A 13,430-nucleotide genomic window follows, 5' to 3' on the forward strand; every position below is an offset into this window, starting at 1 on the left:
TCTCCCTTTCTCTCTTTCTTTCTCTCTTTCTTTCCTTCCTTCTTCCTTTCTTTGGACACTCTCCATAGAGGTAAACAGCCCCTCAACTTTCTATACAAAGCAAACTTGCCATCACTCCAGTTGTGTGCTTTACCCTTGCATCAGCTTATTTAACACTAATTTTTTAAAAGTACAGAAATTATTATTGTTATAGCAATTTGTTTCAAAGGAACAAAGGCCACAGCAGATTAGCATTATTTCAATTTTTTCCCCATTACCCTTTTATCAAAAATAATGATAATATTTTGAATGGATTACAATGTGGTTATTGGTACAATGCAGATTATCAGAAGTGGACAAACCTAGATTTTAAACTAGCTTACTGTCAAGATTAACTTGATGCATGTTGACCAACCCTTTAAGAGAAAAAGACCTCTGTGTTTCACAGAAAAAGGCATCATTTATTTGCATCCTGAGGGTATGCAAATAATTTCACTAAATCAGAACAGTAAAATAAGCCACACACAGGACACAGGTACCATTGAGAAGAGAGTGAGATAGGCCAGTTTGTACAGTCATGTGCCTCATAACGATGTTTTGGTCAATGATGGACCATATGTATGACAGTGTTTGTAGTGATGCTGGGGTAGCAGTCATAAAGTATAGCACATATAAGGAGTATATACATAATAGCTGAAAAAAATGACTATGTTACTGGTTTAAGTATTTACTATACTATACTTTTTATTATTATTTTGGAGTGTACACTTTCTACTTATTAAAAAAAAAAGCTTGCTGTATGCCATGTCTTACTAGCAGCAGGCAACCTCATATACCTGTGTTTACTGTGCATCTTGACTGCATCATTTTCTCTTGTGCTAGACTTAATTTTGTGTTGTTTTGTAAATGTAGTATAGCCTAAGTGTACAGTGTTTATAAAATCTACAGTAGTGTATAGTCATGTCCAAGGCCTTCGCATTCACTACCACTCACTCACTGACTCACCCAGAGCAACTTCCAGTCCTGCAGGCTCCATTCATGGTAAGTGCCCTATTTTTTTAGTATTTTATACCATATTTTTATTGTACCTTTTCTATATCTAGATATGTTTAGAAACAAATACTTACCAATGTGTTACAATTTCCTACAATATTCAGTACAGTAACATGCTGCACAGGCTTGTAGCCTCAGAGCAACAGGCTACTCCATAGAGCCTAGGCGTGTAGTGGGCTGTACCACCTAGGTTTGTGTTAGTGCACTCTATCATGTTTGTACAATGAGGAAATCACCGATCAAAGCATTTCTCAGAATATATCCCCATCATTAAGCAGCATATGACTGTTTATATAAATGCCCGTGGTGGCAGTGAATGCAGAAGGAGATCTAAATATGTGACAGTTGCGAAAATTTCATTTGAATAAGGAATAAAATTACCTCTTTGTAATATTGAGTCAACTATCCTTAGGACTGAAGTGCTAGGTCTTGCTTCCCTGGTCCAGTCAACAAAAGTTAAGGCAAGAGATGATTAATTACATTCAACAAAGGAAGAGAGAAAATGTATCAGACATGGCAACTATTCTGTTAATACAAAGTGACAATTAATTTCTCTTATAGCTTTCATGGGGGTATTTGAAAAGTTTGGGAAAACGGGCCAGAGAAAAAAAGATGCTGTGAAGGGTTGTAGAAGAGAGTGAGGATGCCGGAAGGGTGGATCTGGGTATAGCGCTTATACTGTCACACTCCTAAATCTCCCCCTGTGGCTAGTCTTTAAGCAAATACATTGCAGTTCTCAAGATATGAGATATGTATTCCCTCCATTAACATTCCACCTGTCTCCTTTCCAGCTTGTACACTAATGACCAAAACAAGAGTTTATGATGGATGGTGCTCATTTAACTAGCTGAAACTGAATGATATGCACTTTCTGAATCCCATTACTTCTTGGGAGTTATTTATATTTGGTACTAATCTCATAAGAGACAGGTTACAAATACTAAATCAAAACTTTTTAGGGCTTGTTAACAGTAAAATGCCAATGTGTTAAATGCTCTCTTGGAAGACTAAAGAGGAATCTTTGTGTAAGTGTAATGCAAGCATGGTAAAATAATGGATTAAATGGCCTTCTTTATGAAAAAAAAAAGGGCTTTACTCTATCTGAAAACAATTTATGTAAAATTCACATTTATATGTTTTTTTTTCCCCAAATGGCTAACCATTTGCCCCAACGCCTTTATTGAATAAACTTTTCCTCACAATTTAAGATTCTACCTTCATCATATAGTACAGGCTCCATATATCTGAGTCCATATCTGGCTCTCTTTTGGTATAAAAGAGTGCAATTGACTTGTATAACAATCTTACATCTATACAACTTGTTAAACTCTCCTACTATTTTAAACATTGTGTCTGTAGATTCTTTGTGATTTTCTGTTAAAATGATCATATCCTCTAAATTAGATAATCTTCAATCCTTGTCAATCCTTTCTAATTATTTTGATTCAATTTATTTTTCTTACCTTATGTGCTGTTGGGTCCTTCAATGCAATGTTGTTTATTTTCTGATTTCTAAAAACTCAACAGAAACAAAGAACAAAATAAAATTATCTTATATTGCAACCCTGAGGCTGTAGTAGCTGAAAACTATATAGATGAATCTATTTTTTAAATTATTTTTTATTGTAAAATACACATTTTTTAGAATTAGTTTCAGCTGTACAACACAGTGCAATAGTTATACTTTTTACCCCTCGAATTGACAACCCCCCTCCCCCAACCCAGTGCCCCACTTCCCCCCCAATAGCATACATATCTATTACAATTCCCTTGACTCCACTCCCACACTATACTCCACATCCCAACTTGTCTGTTCCCCTTCTTCTAATTCCTCAGTGCTGTTCCCATCCCCCCAATTCCCCCCCCCAAAAAAATAAAAAAAATAAAAAGTTAGCTGTGGGCTTGCTGTATATGACTTTTGTTATATTGAGTTATATTCATTCTATACCTAATCTGTTGATAGTTTGGTTTTTTTTACCTTAAAAGGATGTTGTATTTTGTCAAATGCTTTTTCTTTATTTATTTAGATGAGCATACAATTTTTATCTTCCTTCTATTAATGTAGTGTATCACATTTATTAATGTATATTGAACTATCCTTGCATCCCAGGATAAATCCCACTTTGTCATTGTGCGTAATTCTTTTAGTGTGTTCTTGAATTTGGTTTGCTAATGTTTTCCTGATAATTTTTGCACCTATATTCATCAGGGATATTGGACTATAGTTGTTTTTTTTTGTAGTGTTTTTATCTGGCTTTGATATTAGGGTAATGCTGGCCTTGTAGAATCAGTGTGGAAGTGTTCTCTTCTAACTTTTGGAAAAGTTTTAGAAGGATGGCGTTAATTCATCTTTGTTTGTAGAATTTGCCAATGAAGCCATGTGGGCCTAAGACTTTTATGTTGCGAGGTTTTTGATTATTGATTCAACTTTACTCTTTATTAAAATCTCTTTACTCATTATTGGTTCACTTTTTTTTTGTTGTATTACTATTTATTTATTTTGATTTTGCCCCTTCTTCTTTGTCTTTAGCCTTTGCAATTTTAATTATAATGTGTTTTGTTTGTGGGACTGTTTGTGTTCATCTTGTTTGGAACTCTCTGCACTTCCTAGACTTGTATGTTTCTTTCCTTTGCCAGGTTAGGAACATTTTCAGTCCTTTCTTCTTGTGTATTCTTCATTTTACTGTACACATTTACTGTACACCTCAAACTAATATAAAATAATATTGAATGTCAACTGTAATTGAAAAATTAAAGTTAAAAAAGAAAAAAGCAAACAGGAACTCTGTGTCCTTGAATAAATCTTTCCTTCCCAAACACTGTATTTCCATATATTGGGTAATTAGTGCTTGGAATTATGGTCAACCCCACCATGAAAGGTCACGCCTCCAGTGTTGCAATTTTGGGGGAAAGCTGCTGTATGGGGAGCCAGTTCTGAATTGGGTCTTGGGGGGGGCTCTCATAGGACAAACTTTTGAGGACTCGATAATATTTTACTATCCACCTAATTTGTTTCCCTTCTTAGGAAACCTCTTCCAAAGGGTCTGCTCCCATGATGCTGTCAAGGAAGCATTTCAAAGATTAGAAGCCCCAGATTCCACAAAGTGGTCCCTTGTTTCCTACCAAATACAGTGACGCTGGCAATGACCACCCCAGGGTTGGCCTGAATCTAGGGGTGAAGGGAAGCATTGAAGAATAACTTGTTCCTTCTCATAATAAGACCAATGCACAAAGAGAGAGCAGAAGCAAAGACGCTCCAGCCCCGTTCCACCCCACCCTCAGTGGAATGAGTGTGCTCGCGTCCTCTTGCTCTCACTAGCTTTGAGTTCACTTGTTTGCAACCAAAGCCACAGCCCCCTCTCACCCTGATGCCAAGGAAATGGTAATAGGGAGTCCGAGATGCAGCCCAAGATGATGCCTCTTGGTTCATGTGGTGGCCATGTGTCATCTCAGCCATGGGTGAAGCCCAAGGAAATCGTGAGCTCAGAACTGCAATCAGTTATATCATGATTGATTCCATAGATTCCCGAGTTTGGTTATCCTTTTTCCGCTCAGCCAACTTTAAGTAATTGCTATCAACCAAGCATTGTGCTAGGCAATATTTGCTCACAGTTGGTCCATGTGATGCCACTCAGCTTCCAAAATAGGCTGCATTGCCATTGTCAAAAGTTCTCTGCTTCTTTCAGTTCTGGTTTTTCAACTTTTTCTTAACATAGGAGGCCACTTATGGCACAGGTGGCTCTTGTTATAGCCCCACTTTCAGAAATTAGCTCCCTGATCACCTGGACTAGGACTCCAAGGTATTTCCTCATTAGAATTTTCTTTTACTCCCATCTTCAGGCATGAAAACACAGCCCTCCCTCTGTCCTTGGCAATTACACTGGAGCAGACTTGAGACCCTCCCACCACTCCCTCTCCCCCAGCTGATCAGTCTGGGCCCACTGCACCTTTTATACAAGAGAGAACTGCCCCCAGCATGTGAAGTCAGCCTGACATCCAAAAAACCAGTTTCAGGGATGTTGTTATTGAAAATTCAGCTTCAGTTTCCATCATTTCAATAATTTAAATAATCTCTTACTAGGTCATATAATGCCTTAGTTTTCTTCCCCTTGCCATACCAATACCTACAGAACTTACTGCTTTCATAATTTATTTGACACTTAGCAAAATATGGTTCAATTTTTTTTCTGGATATGTCCTGATTCCCAAACTATGTTTTCAAGGGTTGAGGCCAGTGGCAGGACTGTGGAAAAGGGGTGGTGACAATTTAACTTCTGCAGGCAGAATTTCACTTAGTGTGGAGAATTCTTTTTTCATGGTACTCTCTGGGGTACCATTTTGTTGTGGGGGAAAAAATAGCCATTGAGGCAAAGCCAAGAGGGATGGCAGTAAAACTATAAGAAAAAAATTGTTCTGTTTAATAAATTTCCACAGGGTAACCCAAGAACGAAAGGCCAGGAGACCCTAGACTGGAGGAAGGGAGGGGAAGGTAGGTAGATAGGAGTGAAGAAATAAAATGGTAGTTAGGGTTCTAGTTGAAGGAAGGGCCAGTGGGAAGTTCCAGATATCAAGGGTGAACAGAGGGGCTTTTAATAACAAGGACTGTAACTATCAGGGGTATATGTCTATTTTTAGGAAGCTTGGTGGTACTGTCACATAGCCACCTCTACCAAGCCCTGGCACAAACATTTCCTCAGACCCTGAGAGAGAGGTACCCCCCACCTCCACAGTGGGGGCACTGCAATTCAGGAGGAACAATACAGTGAGAAGATCAGTAATTTCTGGAGAGGATTCCAGTACAAGAAGCTAGGAGTAACTGGGGAGAACCTTAAAACCCCTTCTACTGCCCTGCAAATATAGGAAGGATGCTGCTTTCCCCAACGTTTGTGAACTGGAGGTTTGAGGAACTTTATGTTTCAAAGGATATAGTGACCCCAGCAGGACTGGGGCTGGGCCCAGAGGACTGGGCCAATCGATGTGCCCGCTTCTGTAAGCCCAGGGCCTAACTCAGCAAAATTACTGCTGAATGAATTTTGGTTACTATGAAGATGCTGTTTTAAATTGGGCGATAAGAACCTGAATACAAATCTGTCTGTCCCTTTCCAGCCTAGAGTCTGGCTGGTGAGCAAGCTCTTTTTTCATTTGGTGCCACAAATAACACATTCAGAAAGATCCCATCCATTCAGTCCTGTGGAAATATTGGTGTCACAATTAGCAACACTGTGCTCTTTGTACTACAGGAGCCCTCTCATAGAGAGCTTGCTAATAGCCTCCCCAGAGGCCGTTATTAACCATACCTTACAAAGGAGTCCCTGTTTGCTAAGAGGTTGATACAAAGAGGAAGAAAGATCTCAAGAACTATGCCATAGCTTGATATTCATTTTTCTTTTTTATATCCTTTTTAAAGAAATTCAAATGATCATCTGTAATTTTTTCATTATAAATGTACTATAGTCACAAAACTTGGAAAATCAAGGGGAGAAAAGCGTCACACAACGCTCCAGGCTGGCACAAGCGGCATGAACATTGTAATACATTTCCATGAACATTTTGATATATTTCTTCACAGTTTTTCATTGTTTAATTTTTAAAGAAAATTATGAAACCTTTCAAACATATAGAAAATAACAGCAGACACCTATGTACTCATCACTAAAATAAAAACAAATATGCTAGTATTTTACTACCCAATTGCAGATATCCGTCCCTTTTAAATAAAATATGACAGAGAGCAGAAGCTCCCTTCCTGGGATCATAGCCACCCACTCATGCCCACATGCTGAGGCCACCATTGTGCTGAAGGCAGTGTGCCTTAGTTCTATGTCTGATTTTGTACTTTTTACTGTGTATTACAAGTATCCATAAACATTTACTGTTGTTTTGAGAGTTTTTGAAATGTACATAAATGATAACCTAGTGTATCCTTTTGCTCTTTATTTTTTCTTTCAACATTACACTACTGAAACTCGTGCAGACCTAATTCATTCACTTTTATTGCTGTAGCGACTGAATAATCTAGCTTCTTCATTCCCCTGCTGAAGAAGGGCTAGTTTGTTGCCACTTTGCTGGGGTTACAAACATTTTGCACAGGCTTCTGCCTACCCACCCTAGTGCATTCCGTCTCACACCTGTGCCCATTAGTCTCATCTCCGCGGGCTTCGCTCCTGCCTACTCCTTTGGATGCAATGCCTGTTTACACTCATCTCAACACCTTTGCTTATCTTGTTTCCACAGCTTGGAATAGGCTCTCTTTACTTGTTCAATCTTTCATAACCAGGCTCAAAATCTCTTTTGCCCATGAAGCCTTCCCTGGCCATTTCAGGCTTCTCCTTTTATTTTTAAAATACTTTTATTACTTTTACTTTGCTCTTTAGCCAGGGTTACTGGTGGTCTCCAGGTTACTTATTCATAAATATAAAAAAGTTAGGCACACCACTCAGTGGTGACTACAATTTATTGAATTTATTGTGTGTTAAGCAGTGCACGTGTTTCCACTTTCAGCTCCACCACATGTCTGAGAAGTAGGTGTTATTACCATATGTCATGGATTCACATACTAAGATCTCTGAAATTGGAAGAATCATAACAATTCATTACATCTTACACTTACAGTTGCCTCGATGGAAGTCTTAATTCTTTTAGAAAGATCTGCATTTACTTCTGTCAGAACCTAGGGCACTACCAAACAGAGGCTACTTTAAAATAAATTCTGTGCTCGCCAGTGTAAATTCAGTCCACTAACTGATCAGATTCATCCTCCTGGGAGCTTAATTTTCCTTTCTACCCCATGTGCTTAGGTGGAAGCAGGCATGTTTTTTCACTGACCTTTGCGCATGGCAGAATTATTTCTCTTCACTCTACACAGAGAATGATTTGGCGTCTTGGCTTTATATGAGGGTCTTCTATTAGACTCTCCATCTTGTGCATTTTTACGTCTTAGTGGTGTATAAAACAATGCTATATGAAGTCATTGTTTGCATTTTCAATTCTATAATACAGTAATCCAATTTAAAAGGAAAAAAAATGAAGGAATTAGATCAGAGCCTGCGGACAGAGGTGAGTGAGGGGAAAGCACAGAGGCACTTTTAGCTTGTTGTTTGATTCATTGCTTGGTTGGTTCTGACCTTACATCCCTTGGAACTAGATTCTAAATTGATCCACTTTACTCTGAACCCAAATCTCAGGTAAGCACTTTTTCAATAAAATGTACATAGCTTGGTATGTAAACTCACTTAAGCAAACAAGTGATATGCGATTTGTCATAACTTTAATCATCATGTCAGGGATTAAAAGAGAGCAGAAGCCAGGACTGTCCTGGGAGCACATCTCAGAGTAGAACAGGGAGCTGGCTGGGTCTCACTTCACCTCCACCTCTAGCTCAGCTCAACTTGGAAGGTCAAAGTCTCTAAGATCTCCCATCCACAACACACTCAAGTTGGTTTTTAAATTCCTTTGTAAAGTAATTCTCTTTTACTTGTCATTTTTGAGTCTTCTTTCAGAGCAAACCACAAATTTGAGTGCTTTCCAGTAATTCTACATTCAACGACATGGATGAATCTCAAAGATGTACTGTTGCATGAGTCCATTTAAATAAAGTTCAAACACAAGCAAAATCAATTTACAGTGACAGCTCAGTAGAGGGTTACCCTTTTGGGAGTGTGGTGACTGGAAGGGGCCCAAAGGGGGCTCCTGGTGATGTTTTGTTTCCTCATCTGGGTGCTTGCTTCACTTGGTGAACATTCTTTGAGCAGAACCCTCAGGGTATGTATACTTTTCTATAGGATTGTTATGCTCAATTAAAAGGCTTACTTTAAAAAAACACACCAAAAAACACAACTAAAACTAAATCTAAAGCACCCTGAAAACTTAACTGAGGTGTTTGCAGATTACTCCCCAAGAAAATAAGACTCATAAAGGGAGGAAGGGCCTGGGGAACATAGAAAAGAGATGAGATGATTTCTATAATGGAACTGCTGGGAATCACGTTGCCAGGGAGGACATCAATACAGATCCCCAACGGGGCTTTCTTATTTTAAAACAGTATTCATGCTCCTGTCAACTGTAGCTATGATGGTGGAGTTCTTAACACACTTCATTTTTTTTACTTGAGTGGACTATTTTCACAGGCAAGGATGCAGCAAACAACTTCAGGCTAACCTTTAAGCTGAGCTCTAGGTGGCGAGGTGACCGTCGTCCGGAAGAGGGCAGAGGCAACCTAAACTTCGAGAGTTTCAGGTTTAGGTCTAGGAAGGTGTACCAAGTGTAGTCATGCATGATGCTGGAGGTTCTTGTAGGTGCTGGTGTCAAGCTGCTGGGCAGGTGCAGTAGCTTGTGCGGGCTTTTTTGGTGACCTCTGCTTCTTGGGATTTGGTGGCAGTCCGTTGTCACTTTTTCCTGATTCTGTGGAGAGAAAAACTGCAGGAGCAAGTCCTTGAAACACTTGTCGCTCTAGGAGCATAGTCTTCAGAGACCCGGCTCATCCTTGCTGCAGCAGGAGGGCCGCCATCTTAACACACTTCTAAGATGTTATTTTAGCAAAAACACTCAAAGGGAAAACTGAAAACTAGGCTGGACACTTCCTGAGACAACTGGTGGCTTTTCTCCTGGCCTCTGAGCTCTCCTCAGATGCAAAAAGAGGTGGTGAAGGGGCAACAACAGTGTCACAAATGCCCTGATTGCTTGTGGGTACCCAAAGCTTCTACCCTCTGCTGAGGCTGTGAGTCAGAGGGGTTCTGGGCAGGAACAGTGGTTCAGGGAATCATTGTAGGGAGTCACCCAGCCCAGTCCTTCCACCGGGTTTAAGACATTTTGGGATGTCAAAGTTACTAACTGAAGCTGTATGAAGCTGGCAGCATTGCTGGCAAGAATCTTTATGAGTCACCATCTTCCTGGGTTGGTTTGTGATAGGCACAGGTTTGTTTGCAAATGCACACCAATTCCCCTGATTTCTGTGGGGATTTAGTTTAAGGCTCTATGGATTCTTTCTCACACTTACAAAGAAGCCTGTGTGAAAAGATGGAGTGAACCCCAAGATGAGACCAGCCCAGGGGAGGGGCAGGTGATCCAGGGACCTAGCTGCTGCTGAAAGCAAAGCTGTGTTTGCAGTGCTGGAGAACGTGTATGCATCTTTGTTTTCCAGACAAGGAAAGGAAAGGGACTTCCTGTATGAGCCCCATTGCCTGAGGTGTAGGGAGAAAACAGATTCTATTTCCTGTTTCCAGGGAAAGAAAAAAAAATCCATGAAGCAAATGATTCAAGGTTCAACTCCCACACATTTGCTGATAAATTGCAGGATGTTGCTTTCTATGCAGTGCTGGGCCTGGTTCCTGAGCCACTTTGAGCTCCTTATTAAGTGCCACTACCGTAGTGGCAACAAACAGTCCGTAAATAACAACCTGATAGCCAGTTACTGACATCTACTTTCTTCATAGGCTTCAGAAAATTACCTCCAGTCACATTAGCATTTTTCTTTTTAATGTCTTGACAAACCGAGGGGAAGGTGTGAAATGGCTCATTCCAGCACATGTACATTGAGCAGTAATAGGAAGGTGCTGCTTTGCTGTGGTGGGAAATGTGGTCCCCTCTGACCCTGCTCAGCCCGATCTGTGTTCCCAGGACAAATCCTGAGTATAGGGTATGCCTCTGTACCTGTAATGCCATCTTTTGTTTGGAGCCTGTGTCTTCTCCGGGCAACAATGCCCCAGAATGACCAGGGGGCAAGGCAGCTTTGTGAGCTAGGGCAGGGGCATTTTTCAACTTTCTCATTTGTACTGAGGAAGGGTCCCACTCTTTTTAATAAGGACTGCTGCTGCCTTGGAGATATGGCTTCTTGCTTCTTAACAGCCCCGAGGTTGGAGAAAAACCAAATATTTCTTCCTTTCACAGCAGTGTGTGTTGTCTGGGAAATATGAAGCACAGTTCTTGCCAACAGTTCTGAAAACCTGACCCTCTGAAATGCTCTGTGGTTATACAGATGTGCAACACAAAACGTGTTGAAGTCATTGCTTCCTAAAAGAAAACATGTCTGCCTTAAATCTCATCCTTCCACCACCACAGGTGGCCAAAACCTTTAAAAATCATCTCGACCAGTTTTGCAAAACAAAAACAAAAACAAAAAAAACCCCACAACAGCTGTTTGAAATATCCATTCTTAACCCACACAGATTTAATATTTCTCCCCGAGACAATGGAACTCTTTACTCTTTCAGAGTGTGTTTAATAGGAACAACGTGATCATGAGACACGGAGTCAGATTCTCCTAGCTTGGCCCCACCATGAACAAGCTGGTGATTTCTCTGAGCCATTGTTTCCATATTTGTAAAATGGGGGTCCTAAAAATGCCTCCTTCAGAGAGGTCAATGAATAAAAACTATATGAAAACAGGTATAGGATACCTCTTAGAAACTCCAGTACCAAAATATTATCATATCACTAAACTATGAAACTTGGCCAAAAAGATGTAACTGGTTCTTTTCATGAATTTAACAAACTGACCACTGTGATTTTTACCAACCTCTTCATATGGTTTCCATAAACAATAAATAGCTCTCAGGTATTGATACATAACAGATTCAAAACTACTGATTAGCTGTGCAAAGGACTAGAGAAAGAAAGTGGCAAATACTTTGTTAATTTATAGAGAAATAAAGAAGAAAAAAATTAAGATATGTAAGCATAAGACAGACAAAAAAGCATAACAAAAAGATTAGGCACAACTCAGACTAGAACAAATTGCTGGAAAATGAGTGACAGGAAACAAGTTCACTTTCTGAATTCTTATCTGGGTCAAAATGGAGGAGATCAATTGTCTGTGTCTTCCCTTTCCCTCCTTAACGGCACAATAAATTGAAGCAAGAACTTTCTCAACACTGGGGCCCAGTGCCTGACTCCATGGCTAGCAGGAGCCAGGCTTCAGTGACCAGTTGCTCAAAAGTCTACAGGCATACTTGAGAAAGGCCACAAAGTCTCCCTCAGACAAGTCCAGTCTCTCCCTTTTTTGTGGTTCCTGCTCTGCCGACTGGCTCAGTTGCTTCAGTCTAAGTTTAACCTATAAATAGAAGAGGAAAGTCCTGGAAGCCACTTAGCAATGTCTGCAGTTTCTGATCCAGTGAGCAGGTCTGCCTGTTACTACAATAGAAAGAAAATGCCCTTAGTGTCAGCTGACCAGAGTGCAGGACACAGTTCAACATTTGTCTCATCCCATCCCATTGACATCCATTCCACAGGGATTAGTGATTGGGTGTCCCTTCGCTCTCTGCTCTTGCTCTTAATTCTCCCTTCCTCTATATTCTTCTAGGTCTTTCCTCCCCTTAGTTCTCCTAATGGGTCCTGACTCCACCTCGGAGTCCACAGCAAGATCCTGGAGGTTATGTTGAATATAGCCCTTAAATGCTCTCCTCATAGTAGAGCATCAGGAAGAGAAGCACAGAATGTTTTTCTGCTACACTGATGCCTCTTGTAGCAAAACTCCTTTGGGTATTGTACTAAGAAAATTTGTGTCTCAACTCCATCTTACCACACACCTTCTCTCACCAGTAGATGCAAGGAAGGAAAAAGGAAACCAGTCCTACCATATGCTCTTTAAACATGTCCTATAATTGCAGCATCAGACTTTGTCCCCTTTTAGGCACTGGCAAGTCACTATTTGAGGCAAGGCCCCCTTCTAATGCTCATAGAATTCTGAAACATAGATGCTGCCAAAATACACCTCCCCTGGTGGCCCATTACCAAGGAAAAACAAGCCCTATTTTTATTTAAAAGTCTTTAAAAATAGCATAGGAGGCAGGAGAGTGGATTAAGTGGCCTCTGGACATCTAGTCTAGGCTCAGGAAATTCTGACAAATTCAGAAATGTAGCTTTTAAGAGACCAAGGGGCTTCACACAATGAGGGCCTTTTTAACATTTGCTGCTACAGGCTGATGAGCTGAATTAATCACTGTTCTTCACAATAAACTAAGGAAAACAGCCTTTTCTTCAAAAAACAGCTGTTGGCAATGACTATAAATTTGTTCATTTTATGTGGAAAGATGCCCTGTGATAGGTTGTCAGCTAAATGAAAGCTTACTTTGATGATGTGATGTGACTTGAAACAGAATTTAGAAGTGATAATATATGAATGGAACAAGATGGGTAAATAAATAGCAATCTCTTTGGTCACACTGAGACACCAGGAAGGACATGCAAACCGTAAAATTTGAAGCTGACAAGTAAAAGTCAATCCTAACAATGATGTCTAATGTTTGAGCACTTATTATGTCCTAGACACTGTACTCAGTGCATTATTTGCCTTATCTCACCTATTATGTAAATATATCCAAGCAGGACTGTTTGCCATTGAGATCTACCAGAGCTTCATCAAAAACATAAACCCATGTCAATGGTCCAAATGCACCAATAAA

The 13,430-nt window shown here is 40.1% G+C and overlaps 1 protein-coding gene across 1 annotated transcript in view; it reads right to left on the minus strand.

Moving 5' to 3' along the window:
• LOC109396584 (NADH dehydrogenase [ubiquinone] flavoprotein 3, mitochondrial-like) overlaps positions 1-9,538 on the minus strand; it is a 24,481-nt gene extending 14,943 nt beyond the window's left edge. The window contains 2 exon segments of the mRNA XM_019668493.1: positions 9,190-9,303; positions 9,305-9,538. Coding sequence (XP_019524038.1) covers positions 9,190-9,303; positions 9,305-9,538 — 348 coding nt within the window.
• Positions 9,539-13,430: the final 3,892 nt, after the last annotated feature.

The sequence above is a fragment of the Hipposideros armiger genome, unplaced genomic scaffold, assembly GCF_001890085.2.
Source record: "Hipposideros armiger isolate ML-2016 unplaced genomic scaffold, ASM189008v1 scaffold_529, whole genome shotgun sequence".
NCBI lineage: Eukaryota > Metazoa > Chordata > Mammalia > Chiroptera > Hipposideridae > Hipposideros > Hipposideros armiger.